We start from the raw sequence: 15,736 nt of genomic DNA on the forward strand, positions 1-15,736 counted from the left end.
TTTTAGTATTGTATGATTGAAACATGATGTGTCCTGCAGGATTTAGTTTCTTGTAATCTATTTTTTAAGTAAACTTTTTTTTTTTTTTAAAGATTTTATTTATTTATTCATGAGAGAGAGAGAGAGAGAGAGAGAGGCAGAGACACAGGCAGAGGGAGAAACGCTCCATGCAGGGAGCCTGATGTGGGACTTGATCCTGGGTCTCCAGTATCAGGCCCTGGGCTGAAGGCGGCGCTAAACTGCTGAGCCACCTGGGCTGCCCAACTTTGTTTTTTAGACCAGTTTGAGATGCGCCAAAAAGTTGTGAAGATAGTACAAAGAATTCTTATATGTCCTCACACCCTATTTCCCCTATTATTATACATTAGTATGGTACATTTGTTACAGTTAATGAACCAATTCTGATATATTACTATTATCCGATAGTACCTAATTCATTTTTAAGATTGTTAAATTACTCAAAATGAGTTAAGTTACAGTGCTCTGTAGTTTAACTGATGTATTTTCCTCCCTATTGCTGTAGGCTACCCATTTTAAACTGCTTTTCTTTTTCCACTAGGAAATCCATGAAGTCTAGAAGTAGAAGTCCCGCATATTCAAGACACTCATCTTCTCATAGTAAAAAGAAGAGATCCGGGTCACGCAGTCGACATTCCAGCATCTCACCTGTCAGGCTTCCATTGAACTCCAGCTTGGGAGCTGAACTCAGTAGGAAAAAGAAGGAAAGAGCAGCTGCTGCTGCAGCAGCAAAAATGGATGGAAAGGAATCCAAGGGTTCACCTATATTTTTGCCTAGAAAAGAGAACAGTTTAGTAGAGGCTAAAGATTCAGGCTTGGAGTCTAAAAAGTTAACCAGAGGTGTAAAATTGGAAAAATCTGCCCCAGATACTGAACTGGTGAATGTACCACATCTAAATACAGAAGTCAAAAATTCTTTAGATACAGGGAAAGTAAAGTTGGATGAGAACTCTGAGAAGCATCCTATTAAAGATTTGAAAGCACAGGGATCAAGAGACTCTAAACCCATAGTATTGAAAGAGGAGATTGTTACTCCAAAAGAGACAGAGACATCAGAAAAGGAGACCCCTCCACCTGTCCCCACAGTTACTTCTCCTGCACCTCCTTTACCAACAACTACCCCTCCACCTCAGACACCCCCTTTGCCACCTTTGCCTCCACTACCAGCTATTCCACAGCAACCACCTCTGCCTCCTCCCCAACCAGCATTTAGTCAGGTTCTTACTTCTAGTACTTCAACTTTGCCCCCTTCTACTCACCCAAGGACATCTACTTTGTCCTCTCAGGCAAATTCTCAGCCCCTTGCACAGGTTTCTGTGAAGACTCAAGTATCTGTAACAGCTGCTATTCCACACCTAAAAACTTCAACGTTGCCTCCTCTGCCCCTCCCACCCTTATTACCAGGAGATGATGACATGGATAGGTAAGTCCTATAGTTAACTAGGAAAACTTTATCCTCTTGATCTAAATGTAATTCATTTTCTCAAACTGTCAAAACTAATATATGGATGTTTAAAATATTTTTATGAATAGGAAATGCTTTTGGTATTTGGTTGTCAGTGTAAAAGATTTTATTTATAACATTATTACTTAGAAGGAGAAAATTAGGGGCACCTGGGTAGCTCAGTGGTTGAGCATCTGCCTTTGGCTCGGGTCGTGATCCATTGGTCCTGGGATCAAGTCCCACATCGGGCTCCCCATAGGGAGCCTGCTTCTTCTGCTTATGTCTCTGCCTCTCTCTCTCTGTGTCTCTAATGAATAAATAAATATTTTTTAAAAAGGAGAAAATTACAGCTTGAGGCCTAGTAACCCTTTTCTTCATAAGTTTTTTTTTTCATAAGTTTATTGATAAACTTTTGATTAAAGTTTTTAAAAATCAATGGTGTTTTTCTCCCTAAATTTTTATGTTGCAGAAAATTTGTTTTCTTTTTGGATTGTTTTTCTTTTTTTAAAGATTTTATTTATTTGAGAGAGCAAGAGAGAGAAAGCACAAGCAAGGGCGGGGCAGAGGGAGAAGGAAAAGCAAATTCTCTGCTGAGCAGGGAGTCTGCTGCAGGCCTCAATCACAGGATCCTGGATCATGGCCTGAACCAAAGACAGCCTTTAACTGAGTGAGCCACTCAGGTGCCCCAAGATTTTTTTTTTTAATTTTTAAGTAATACCTACACCCAATGTGGGGCTCGGATTTATAATTCCAAGATCAAGAGTTGCATACTCTTCTCTAACTGAGCCAGCCAGGCATCCCTCCCCTCCCTGCCATTTAAAAAAAAATAATCTCTACACCCAGTATGGGGCTCTCAAACTCACGACCCTGAGATCAAGAGTTAGATGCTCCACTAACTGAACCAGCCAGGCACCCCTATATTGAAAACTTCAATAGCTGTAGAAAAATTTAAAGAATAATACAATTAATTCCTTTATACTCTTGACCAAGATTTATCACTTGTTAACTTTTTACATTTGCTTTAACTTTAGATATGATGCTTTACTTCAGAATACTTTAGCATACTTTAGCGTGTCTCTTCTAAGAACATTTTCCTTAAGAAAAATCTAAAAAACTTAACTGATTTAATGGTAAAATATCAATAATAATATTAAATATCCTTTGTGGTCCCCAAAAATGTCTTTTATAGCTGGATTCTTTTTTTTCTAATCTAGGAAAAGAATAAACCAGGTTTATTTTGAAAGGCACTGCTTAAAAAAAAAAAAAAACGTTATCCTATAAGAAGTGGAAGAACAGTATGTAGAATATTTACTAATTAGAATATAAATTCACAATGGGATGATGAGAAGAGCTTTAATTTTGATGGGTCCTCTGAATAATGAGAAGTGAAATTCTTCTGAAGCATGAATCTGATTTTATGGAAGGCATTAGGAAATACATTCTATATCTTGACAGGACTAGCTAGGCAAGTACCATCAAACAAATATGATTTATCAGTGACATATGCCATGGTAGTATGTGTTACTGGTGTTTTCTAAGGTGATCCTACCCTCTTGTTCTCTAGGATATGTTTCACTTTATTGCAACAAACTTTCATTGTAAGCATGAAAGTAAGTACCATGGATCTTGCATTCCAGACTAATTCCTAAACCTCCATAATTTTCCAAGTGATGTCAGTAATTTATTTTATTTATTTGAGAGGGAGAGTGAGAAAGCATGAGTGGGGACAAGAGGACAAGCAGGCTTCCCACGTAAACAACTTGAAATATGACCAGTTATCCCTTTCTCCTTAAAGCAGGTTGTTTAAAAAGTGATTTACTTTTACAAACTTCTATTAAAAATTTGAGTTAATACATTAAAAATGAGAACTAAACATTCCATTAGCAAAATACTAAATTCTGAATGCTCCAAAGATCTTTTTATAAGGGCTTAGTACTTTAAAGATAAAGCCTTTAAAAGTGGCATAGACTCTGCTAAAGTCTGGTAAACTCTAGCTGAACCAGGTTTCCAAAAAAATTGATTGGAAATGAAGACTTTAATTTTTTTAGTAAGCTCTGTGCCCAATGTGTGGCTTGAACTCACGACCCTAAGATCCAGAGTTTCATGCTCTACCAATTGAGCCAGCTAGGTGCCCTGGAAAGGAAGATTTTAAAAACCTTATGTGGTTAAAGATTTTATTTATTCATTTGACAGAGAGTGCGCCAGGAGCGCTTGTGCACAAGCAGGGGGAGTGGCAGGCAGAGGGAGAGGGAGAAGCAGGCTCCCTGTGGAGCAGGGAGTCCTATGTGGGGCTTGATCCAGGGACCCAGGATCATGACCTGAGCCAAAGACAGATGCTTAACTGACTGAGCCACCCGGGTTTCCCCCACATCAGTAATTTAAATGATGATGCGTTTCAGCTCTTTATATTTTTCAAGATTATATACTCTGCCTTTTAAGAAGGTGCAAATTCAATTAAAAAATTATTTTTAAAGAATGACTCCATTACTATTCATAGTGGTAAGTCTGATTTTATTTTAATTTTTTAAGAAGATTTTATTTATTCATGAGAGAGAGAGAGAGAGAGAGGGGGGCAGAGACACAGGCAGAGGAAGAAACAGGCTCCATGCAGGGAGCCTGATAGGGGACTCAATCCCAGGACTCCAGGATCACGCCTTGGGCCGAAGGCAGGCACCAAACTGCTGAGCCACCCAGGGATCCCAGTAAATCGGATTTTTTAAATTTTTTTAGTAAATCTGATTTTAAAGAAAAATTCTACATGCTTTAATATTATCAATTCTGCTATATCCTGAGAATTGCAAAGGAGAAATATAAAACCTGAAATTTATGTAAAAAAATCTATTTAGGTACACAATATATTTCTTTTTTTTTTTTTAATTTTTATTTATTTATGATAGTCACAGAGAGAGAGAGAGGCAGAGACACAGGCAGAGGGAGAAGCAGGCTCCATGCACCCGGAGCCCAACGTGGGATTCGATCCCGGGTCTCCAGGATCGCGCCCTGGGCCAAAGGCAGGCGCCAAACCGCTGCGCCACCCAGGGATCCCCACAATATATTTCTTTTTTAAAAATTTTTGTATTATTTATTCATGATAGTCATAGAGAGAAGAGAGAGAGGCAGAGGCACAGGCAGAGGGAGAAGCAGGCTCCACGCCGGGAGCCCGACTCAGGACTCGATCCCGGAACTCCGGGATCGCACCCTGGGCCAAAGGCAGGTGCTAAACCGCTGAGCCACCCAGGGATCCCCTGTATACAATATATTTCTCATAGATAATGACCTATGCATTTCTATAGTTTTTATTAGAAAAGAAAATAGCAGTTGAGCATTATCCAGTGGGACTCTGGGCCATGATCTATCTATAGGAGCCTTGTTTAAATATTAGTTTACATAGTGGCTAGAACAATATCGGTGTGGCTCAGGATCTTCATTTTGAAATGTTTACTTGGCTAACCAAATAATTATTGAACTTACCTACTATGTATCACTGTAGAATGCTGATTTCCAGAGGTGGAATAATTTTGATAGGCACATAGGGATTTCTATCTTTTAGGTTGAAGATGAAAGGTAAAGTAAGACCATTCAGTACTTATTTGAGTATATGTGGCTATCTTTAAGAATGTGTATGAGAAAATGAAGTGAACAGAAACATTTTTTGTTATATATCAATTCTGATTCTGAAAATATGACTTTCACCTCATAGTCCAATGTAATTTATTGGACTATGTAATTTTATTGTAATTTTATTTTTATTTTATTTTTTTATTTTTTAAAGATTTTATTTATTCATGAGAAACACACACAGAGAGACACAGAGAGAGAGAGAGAGAGAGGCAGAGGGAGAAGCAGGCTCCATGCAGGAAGCCTGACGTGGGACTTGATCCCGGGTCTCTAGGATCACACCTGGGCTGAAGGCAGCGCTAAACCGCTGAGCCACCCAGACTGCCCTGTAATTTTAATAGTATGATAATTATGTAAAAACCGTTACACAGGGGATTCCTGGGTGGCTCAGCGGTTTGGTGCCTGCCTTCGGCCCAGGGCTTGATCCTGAAGTCCTGGGATTGAGTCCCACATTGGGCTCCCTGCATGGAGCCTGCTTCTCTCTCTGCCTCTCTCTCTCTCATGAATGAATAAATAAAATCTTAAAAAACAAAACAAAACCCATACACAAGAACAAAACATCTATTTTCTGTGGATACATATGTCTGTGTATATATCCATATAAATTCACATCAGAAAATCCAGAAAGATAAATATTAAGCTGATAAAATTATTATCTCTGTGGATGGGACTTATAATGAGGATCAAAGGTAAAGGGACCTTATCTCCAAAATTTTAATATTTTAAAAGTATGGAATGCTTCATAGATTTGCTTGTCATCTTTGCGCAGGAGCCATGCTAATCTTCTCTGTATTGTTCCAGTTTTAGTATATGTGTGCTGAAGTGAGCACCAATGTAATTACTTTTAAATGTATGATTATTATTAGCTTTCCACACAAACACAAATGAATTATTAAAGGTAGAAAAATGGAAATGAAGATATCTTCCTCAATCTATTTTTTCATTTTGTATTTTAAATTCAAGATGGCTTTTGTTTTCATCTTTATTTTTTGGTGCCATGTTACACGTATATCATACTAGTGGCACCTGTCTTTTGCATGAAAAATAATTTTTTGGCAGCCCCTGTGGCGCTGCGGTTTAGCACTGCCTGCAGCTTGGGGTGTGATCCTGGAGGCCCAGGATCGAGTCCCCTCTCTCTGTGTGTGTCTCTATGAACAAATAAATAAAAATCTTTAAAAAAAATTTTCTTTTTAAATTTATGATAGAGAGAGAGGCAGAGACATAGGCAGAGGGAGAAACAGGCTCCATGCGCCGGGAGCCCAACGTGGGACTCGATCCCAGGTCTCCAGGATCACGCCCTGGGCCAAAGGCAGGCGCTAAACCGCTGTGCCACCCAGGGATCCCTAAAAAAAATAATTTTTATGTAAGAAAACTTTTCAGGAAGAAATCTGAAAGTTGCATACAGAATTCATTTATCTTCTTGATCTCACATAAGATTGCAGCAGCTTCATTGTTGAGAATGTGATTTATATATTTTTGTTTCCTTCAATGCTTTAAACATAAAAACACAGAATACAATTAGTAAATATTGCTTATTTGAATACGATTACCGAAGGAGCCAGGATCAAGACTTGTGTGAAATGACACTGGGCACGTAGTTAAGAATTCACTTGGCACATGGATGACATAAGGTTTATATCAGAAGATGTGTCGTCGTCTTTTTTTTTTTTTTTTTTTTTAAGATTTTATTTATTCATGAGAAGCAGAGATGTAGGCAGAGGAAGGAGAAGCAGGCTCCTTGCAGGAGCTCAATGTGGGACTTGATCCCTAAACTCCGGGATCACATCCTGAGACAAAGGCAGATGCTCAACTGCTGAGCCACCCAGATATTCCATAGATGTGTCTTCTTTTATTTTATTTTTTAAAGATTTTTTTTTTTTTATTCATGAGAGACACAGAGAAAGAGAGGCAGAGACACAGGCAGAGGGAGAAGCAGCTCCACGCAGGGAGCCCGATGTGGGACTCCATCTTGGGTCTCCAGGACCACACCCTGGGCTGAAGGCAGCACTAAACTGCTGAGCGCCCCCCCCCCCCCCCCCCCCCCGGGCTGCCCGATGTGTCTTCTTTTAAAGCACCTTTGGGAATAGAATGAAACTTTTCTTTCAAACTTATGTATTGGACCGAGTGTATTTTGTTTTTTGTTTTTAAGATTTTATTCACTTATTCATGAGAAATGTAGAGATAGAGGCAGAGACATAGGTAGAGGGAGAAGTGGGCTCTCTCTGGGGAGCCTGATGTGGGACTCCAACCCAGGACCCTGGGATCTTGACCTGAGCCAAAGGCAGATAGATGCTCAACCACTGAGCTACCCAAGTACCTCTGGGCCAGGAGTATATTAATCCAGGTATCAAATGCGGGAATGAATTTAACATGGTATTGCAAAAGCCTTTCTAATTCATGGTCTGCAGTTCTTCATTTCAAGAAATGAGGACTGCTAAACACCCATTCTTCAGGAAACAGTACATTCTTCATGAACATAATTATTCATGGGGATCACCTGCTGGTTTGCTTTTAAGATTTTAGAGCACAAATGAGAGGAGGGGCAGAGAGAGACAAGTAGACTCCCTGCTGAGCGGGGCTCCTGAGATCATGACCTGAGGCAAAGTCAGACACTTAACTGACTGAGCCTCCCAGGTGCTCCAGGGATCACCTGCTCTTAAGGCGATCATCTGTATACTGTTTTTAAAATTTTAGTTAACTGAGGTGCCTGGCTAGCTCAGTCAGTAAAGCATACAACTCAATCTCAGGAGTCGAGAGTTCAAGCCCCATGTTGGTCATGGAGCCTACTTCAGATAATAGAATTTCGGTTAACCACATAGGGTTTTTATTTAAAGAAATTTTTTTTTTTTAAAGATTCTATTCAAGGGACACCTTATGGCTCAGTGGTTGAGTGCCTGCCTTTGGCCCAGGGTTTGATCCTGGAGTCCTGGGATCGAGCTCCACAGGGGGCTCCCTGAGTGGAGCCTGCTTCTCTCTCTCTCTGCCTAACATCTCTGCCTGTGTGTGTGTGTGTGTGTGTGTGTGTGTGTGTGTGCATCTCAAATAAATAAAATCTTTATTAAAAATAAAGATTAAAAAATTCTAATCATTCATTCATGAGAGACACAGAGAAAGAGGCAGAGACATAGGTAGAGAAGCAAGCTCCCTGCAGGGAGCCTGATGAGGCACTTGATCCTGGAACCATGGGACCATGGACCCGAGACAAAGGCAGAAGCTCAACTGCTGAGCCACCCAGGCATCCCCACATAGGGTTTTAAAATCTTCCTTTCCAGGGTACCTGGCTGGCTCAGTTGGTAAAGCATGAAAATCTTGATCTTAGGGTTGTGAGTGCAAGCCACACGTTGGGCAAAAAGCTTACTAAAAATAATAACAAAAAAAAAATAAAATCTTCATTTCCCAATCATTTTTTTGGTAGCCTGGTTCAGTTGGAGTTTATCAGACTTTAGCAGAGTCTACATTATTCTTAAAGACTTTATCTTTAAAGTACTGAGCTCTTATAGAAAAGTTTTGTGTGAGCTTCAGAATTTAGAATTTGTTAATGGAATGCTCAGTTCCCATTTTTAATGTACTCACCTCAAAATTTTTTTTAAAGATTTTTATTAAGGATGCCTGGGTGGCTCAGCGGTTTAGCTCCTGCCTTCGGCCCAGCGCATGATCCTGGGGTCTCGGGATCGAGTCCTACATCAGGCTCCCTGCATGGAGCCTGCTTCTCCCTCTGCCTGTGTCTCTGCCTCCCTCTCTCTCTCTCTCTCTGTCCCTTGTGAATAAATAAATAAAATCTTTAAAAAAATATTTTGTAAAAAAAAAAATATTTTGTTAGAGAGAGAGGAGGAGTTTGGGGGGCGGACAGAAGGAGAGGTTGAGGCAGATTTCCCCCAGAGCAGGGAGCCCAACGCGGGATTGATCCCAGGACCCTGGGACCATGACCTGAGCTGAAGGCAGATGCTTCACTGACTGGGCCACCCAGGTGCCCTCGACTCAAATTTTTTTTTTTTTTTTTTTTTTAAGGAATGAAACCTTACCATTTTTTTTTAATTTTTATTTATTTATGATAGTCACAGAGAGCGAGAGACAGGCAGAGACATAGGCAGAGGGAGAAGCAGGCTCCATGCACCGGGAGCCTGATGTGGGATTCGATCCTGGGTCTCCAGGATCATGCCCTGGGCCAAAGGCAGGCGCCAAACCGCTGCGCCACCCAGGGATCCCATCGACTCAAATTTTTAATAGAAGAATCTAAAAGTAAATCAGTTTTTAAACAACCTGCTTTAAGGAGAAAGGGATAGATGATCATATTTAAAGTCATTTATGTGGGGGTACCTGGGTGGCTCAGTCAGTTACGTGTCTGCCTTTTGCTCGAGTTGTGATTCCAGGGCCTAGGATTGAGACTGCTCCTCGGGGATCCTGCTTCTCCCTCTCCCTGCCATTCCCCCGTTTGTTTTCACACTTTCTTTCTCTCTCTCTCTCTCTGTCTCTCTCCATCAATGGATAAATAAAATCTTTATAAAGTCGTTTATACTATAAAATTATGAAAAATATTAAGTTAATCTTTTAAAATAATTGATATGTAAATTTTCTTTATTAACAATAAGGAGTTCTTATAAATGATATTGACATTGTACTACAGATTAAATCCCATCATTATAAATTCCAAGAGATTATACAGATTTAAATATTTGAGCAGTCATGGAGCTTTACAACTTTTTTTCTTGTTTTTTTTCCACAACTTCTTTTTTTTTTTTTTAATTTTTATTTATTTATGATAGTCACAGAGAGAGAAAGAGAGAGAGGCAGAGACACAGGCAGAGGGAGAAGCAGGCTCCATGCACCGGGAGCCTGATGTGGGATTCGATCCCGGGTCTCCAGGATCGCGCCCTGGGCCAAAGGCAGGTGCCAAACCGCTGCGCCACCCAGGGATCCCTCCACAACTTTTTTTGAAAGAAAATTATATGTGAGCATTTATGCAGCTACTCACCATTTGTGGACCCAACTACAGTTATAAACAGGGAACCAGGAAATACTGATATTAGTAGGATCAGCACTTCCTAGTACTGAATCTTCATAGTAATGACTTAGATGTTCAATATCTGCTCTCCAGTGTTAGACCCTCTCTGTACCTGCCATATATCCTCTGCACTGTATAGAGCTGTGTTTTACTGAGTGCTGAATACTGAAGGCTATAGGCTGTGATGTTAAGCATTGCAATTTTATGAGTCATCATTATTCCACAATTTTTGGTACATTGGAATTTGTTGAAATAGGATTTGACCTGCATTCAACTTATGTGCTCTGAACGGATAGTACATATCAGACACATGCTTGATGAATTAAACACGCTAATCATACAATTTTTTAGAAGCAATGTACATTTTCATAGTAGCAAATTGAATATGAACCTATAAAGCCAACCTTGGAGAAAGCAGGACTTAAGTTTAAAAATAGACTGAATTTATATGAAGTGATGGTGAGAAAATTCAGATACTTCAATTCTAGTGAAGCATAACCAAGAAGTAATTTATTTCTGAGTCATGAGGAATTAAAATTTATAAAGAATATTCTGACAATAGTTGAAAAATTAGGAATTTTTATTACTTGAATGTCTTAAACATTGGAGAAATTTAAAAATCTATATTACATCCTGCCTGAAGAGTTTTCTGGTAATAGGCTTTGTTCCCAGGGTAGAAAAATCTTAGTGCAAATTATAATAATCATGTGCATTCATTTCTATCAGTAATTTAACAGAAAGTTTCAAATGATCATTTTGCAATCTATTGACTACCCTAGTTCTGTCTGATATGCACAAACTAATCTAGATTCTATTCTGCCTGATTTACAGGAGATTAAAATGATGAAAATTGGTATGAAGTTACACTTTTTGAGATTGTGTTTCACATGCAGTCTTTAAAAAGACACATTGCAAGGGATAGATCTTCATTGGTTCTATGGACGACGTATTCATGAAAGAATACATGTTTTATAACTACTTGTAAAAAAAAAAAGGAGAAGAGGCTCCTGTGGTTAGGAGGATTCTCAGCTTGTTTTCAAGCTTCTGATACTGTGATAGAACAGAAAAGACTTATTATCTAGCATGGTTTTATTTGTAGGCATGAGTTAGTATATTATCTTTTCTGAGGATGTACATAGCACAAAATCCTTTTTTTTTTATATTTTATTTATTTATTCATAGAGAGAGAGAGGCAGACACAGGCAGAGGGAGAAGCAGGCTCCACGCAGGGAGCCCAACGTGGGACTCGATCCCGGGTCTCCAGGATCACACCCCAGGCCGCAGGCGGCGCCAAACCGCTGCGCCACCGGGGTTGCCCACAAAATCCTTTCTTATAAATAAATTGAGATCGTTAAAAAATTGGATCTGAACAGTGACTTTTCTAATCTATTCCAGAAAAGACATCCTTTCTTCCCATTCTTCCCCCCTATTACCACCATTTTGTTGATTATCATGAGAGGCCTGCTACCAACTGCTTTAATGATTCTGAAATAGTTTCCTGGACTCTCTGCTTAGATTACTTTGAGAATTATTTATATATTTTGGCTAGTCATATATGGTTGCCTTTTGCTTCCAAACCAATAGAATAGGTCAGTATATTCACTAATTTTGAGTCCAATTTAACTATATTTTTTACAAAACACCCAAATACTATTTCCTTTTCTTTTTTTTTTTTTTTAATTTTTATTTATTTATGATAGGCACACAGTGAGAGAGAGAGAGAGGCAGAGACACAGGCAGAGGGAGAAGCAGGCTCCATGCACCAGGAGCCTGACGTGGGATTTGATCCTGGGTCTCCAGGATCACGCCCTGGGCCAAAGGCAGGCGCTAAACTGCTGCGCCACCCAGGGATCCCACTATTTCCTTTTCCAAATTCTGTCAACATCTACACAGTAGTGTGACATTGTTGAACTTTCATTTCTTTGGAATTTATTTACTTACTTACTTACTTACTTACTTACTTATTTATTTATTTATTTATTTATTTATTTATTTATTTATGATAGTCACACAGAGAGAGAGAGAGAGAGGCAGAGACATAGGCAGAGGGAGAAGCAGGCTCCATGCACCGGGAGCCCGACGTGGGATTCGATCCCGGGTCTCCAGGATCGCGCCCTGGGCCAAATGCAGGCGCCAAACTGCTGCGCCACCCAGGGATCCCCCCCCTTCTTTGGAATTTCATTCCAAAATATGTAGAATATGTTTGGTGACTCCCATGAGTTGCTGTGATACTTTTTGAATTTAAGGTGATTACTTCTTATATTTTATTTCATCTCAATAAAATTCCATATAGAATCTTAGGAAGAACATTAAAGAGTTTGTTAAAGGACCTACAAGTAGGGGGATCCCTGGGTGGCTCAGTGGTTTAGCACCTGCCTTTGGCTCAGGGCATGGTCCTGGAGTCCCGGGATCGAGTCCCACGTCAGGCTGCCTGCATGTAGCCTGCTTCTTCCTCTGCCTGTGTCTTTACCTGTCTCTCTGTGTCTCTCATGAATAAATAAATAAAATATTTAAAAAAAAAAAAAAAAAAGGACCTACAAGTAATACCCCAAATTTTTATCTTTTGTTTTCTTTTATGTACTATGGATTTCTTTTTGTGAAATCCAAGAATCTTTGTGATAAACTCTAGTTCCATATATTACATTACTTTTAAGTAAAATCTTTATAATCTTTTAATAGCCAGACATAAGCTTTGAAAAGTTTTATTTGCATATTTCTTAATTATGATCTTTTTCTTTTCTTCATCTATTGTTTAGTCCAAAAGAAACTCTACCTTCAAAACCTGTAAAGAAAGAGAAGGAACAAAGGCCACGTCACTTACTCACAGACCTCCCCCTCCCTCCAGAACTTCCTGGTGGGGATCCATCTCCTCCAGACTCTCCAGAACCAAAGGCAGTTACACCACCTCAGCAACCATATAAAAAGAGACCAAAGTGAGTTTTTGGAGGGACCTGTTCTTTTATTATTTATTTAAGAGAGAATGAGCTGAGGGGAGGGCGGGGAGGAGCAGAGGGGAAAGGAGAGGGTGATGGGACACCTGGGTGGCTTACCAGTTGAACGCCTGCCTTTGGCCCAGGGCGTGATCCTGGAGTCCCGGGATCAAGGCCCACATCAGGCTCCCTGCATGGAGCCTACTTCTCCCTCTGCCTGTGTCTCTGCCTCTCTCTCTCTCTCTCTCTCGTGAATAAATAAATAAAATCTTAAAAAAAGAGAGAAAGAGGGAGAGAACTTCCAACAAGACTCTGCACTGAATATGGACCCTGACTTGGGATGGTATCCTATGACCCCTGAGTTCATGACCTGAGCCACAACCGAGTCTGATTTTTAACCTACTGAGCCACCCAGGCTCCCCTGGAGGGACTTTTTTTTTTTTTTTAAGATTTTATTTATTCATGAAAGACATAGAAGCAGAGACCCAGGCAGAGGGAGAAGCAGGCTCCATGCAGGGAGTCTTAATTGGGACTTGATCCTGAGACTCCAGGATCACGCCCTGGGCCGAAGGCAGGGGCTAAACCGGGGATCCCCAGAGGGACCTATTCTTAATTACAACTTCCTTCCTTACTGGTGGGCCTGGATCTCACACTTTCATCCACAACCTACACTGTAGGATTATAAAAGATTGGGCCTAATGTGTATCTTTTATTTTATATTAGTGGATAAAAGCCTTTCTGGGAGATCTGTTCATCTGTACCCTCAGATACCTAGAGTTTTTAGAAAAGCAGTGATTTCCCAAATCCAGATACACCATGAACATTGGTATGAACATTGTATCTTTTGAGTTTGATACTTAGAATATTAAAAAAGAAAAAAGCTCTTTTATTCAGGGTGTATCAACGTGTATAAATTAATGAAAAATTAACAGATGTGGTATGTTTTTTCTTAAACCACATAAATTGCCATGCTATAAATGTAATAGAATCTGGATTTGATCTTCTCATTGTTAGCATTCCTCAAGTAGGCTCCATGCCCACCTTAGGGCTTAAACTCATGACCTTGAGATCAAGAACAGCATACTTTACCAACTGGGGCAGCCAGGCACTCCAGCATTCCTCTCTTAAATAGTAAAAATAGTTACCATTTATTGAGTACGTATTATTGCCCAATTTTTATATTTTACTTTAATGGTAGCTCTATGATGTAGGGATTCTTTTCCCATTCAATAGATGAGGAAGCAAATACTAAAGAGAGGCTAGAAAGTAGGCAGCAAATCTATTATTTGATCTTATGTCGTCCTGAAGCAAGAAATCTGTCTTACCCACTGTAAGAGACCATTTATTTCATGTCATTTGATTTCCACCTTTTTAATAAAGAAATTCATAAAAGATTCATGGGCCAGAGAATCATTATAAAAGAGCTCTGTTTTCTTCTTTGAACAGACAAGTTTTTAAAATAACTTTTTGGTTTGTTTCGGGGTTTTTTTGTTTTGCCTTTTTTTTTTTTTTAGAATTTGTTGTCCTCGTTATGGAGAAAGAAGACAAACAGAAAGTGACTGGGGGAAACGCTGTGTAGACAAGTTTGACATTATCGGGATTATTGGAGAGGGAACCTATGGCCAAGTATATAAAGCCAAGGACAAAGACACAGGTAAATATTGCCACAAAATTCTAAATGTCAGAAGTTTAAAAACGTAGCAATACTAATGCTAAAGTAGACTTAACAAAAGTAAATTTCGAGTTCTGATTTGATTTCCAAATATTACTAAAAGACTAAAATTTTCCAAAGGACTAGTATAATTATTACTGTTTAAAAACCTTCCTCTTTATTAGTTGTATAAATATTATATTTTAATAAATATTTTATAATATTTATTATTTTATAAATATTATATAAATATTTTATAATATTTTAAATAAAATTTATTTTATAATAAATATATTATAATATATTTTATAAATATATTATAATAAGTATAAATATTTTATAATAAGCTTGCTAGGAATTTAAGAGTAAAATAAAATTTATAGGTTGTTCTTTGGTAAGGATTTAGTCCTTAAAGATAAAATGAAGTAGTTGGATTATTGGCATATTTTAATAATTCAAAATTTTTAGGCCTAACTGAATACTGAATTAAGAAATACAAGTCTTAAAAATATCAAAGGCAAGAAAGGGAACATGGAGTTTAGTTTTGTTTTTTAAGGTATAAAAGTATCTGGGATATAGCATTAAAGTAAGCTAAATCTGTCTTTCAGAGCAACTCTGGACATTTATTGGCTGGTTCATGATGGTGGCCAAAAAATTCTAATGTAATGGTTTGAATTTGTTTTCACAGGAGAGCTAGTGGCTCTGAAGAAGGTGAGACTGGACAATGAGAAGGAGGGCTTTCCAATCACAGCCATTCGTGAGATCAAAATCCTTCGTCAGCTAATCCACCGAAGTGTTGTTAACATGAAGGAAATTGTTACAGATAAACAAGATGCACTGGATTTCAAGAAGGACAAAGGTACACAAGGAATCATGTTTCTATAGAGTAGATTGGTGCATCTTATTTTCTTTTTTTAGCTTGTTTGCCTGTTTGAATTTTTTCTGAAGCACAGAAGTCCAACTTCTTGAATCCATGCCAGAGTTAAGATACTAGTTTTGAAGTCTCTTTTTTTTTTGTTTTTCTTTTTTTTTTTTTTTACACATTATAACAGTAATGGAAATTAAACCCAGAT

The 15,736-nt window shown here is 38.8% G+C and overlaps 1 protein-coding gene and 1 non-coding gene across 28 annotated transcripts in view; one reads left to right on the plus strand and one right to left on the minus strand.

Moving 5' to 3' along the window:
- The window catches only part of CDK12 (cyclin dependent kinase 12), a 79,591-nt gene that overhangs the window by 5,994 nt on the left and 57,861 nt on the right, over window positions 1-15,736 (plus strand). For all 27 annotated transcript variants that reach the window (XR_013354549.1, XR_013354561.1, XR_013354564.1 and 24 more), the window contains exons 2-5: window positions 560-1,441; window positions 12,839-13,015; window positions 14,527-14,666; window positions 15,352-15,522. Coding sequence is in view for 2 of the 27 variants with exons in the window: in XM_077853064.1 (XP_077709190.1) it covers window positions 560-1,441; window positions 12,839-13,015; window positions 14,527-14,666; window positions 15,352-15,522 (1,370 nt within the window). In the remaining 25 variants the exon portion in view is untranslated. The remainder of the gene's footprint in view (window positions 1-559; window positions 1,442-12,838; window positions 13,016-14,526; window positions 14,667-15,351; window positions 15,523-15,736) is intronic.
- On the minus strand, window positions 5,805-5,910 carry LOC144287268 (U6 spliceosomal RNA). Its single transcript, XR_013355112.1, has one exon. It is a non-coding gene; the product is annotated as a U6 spliceosomal RNA (small nuclear RNA).

This window comes from Canis aureus, chromosome 16 (assembly GCF_053574225.1).
Source record: "Canis aureus isolate CA01 chromosome 16, VMU_Caureus_v.1.0, whole genome shotgun sequence".
Classification (NCBI taxonomy): domain Eukaryota; kingdom Metazoa; phylum Chordata; class Mammalia; order Carnivora; family Canidae; genus Canis; species Canis aureus.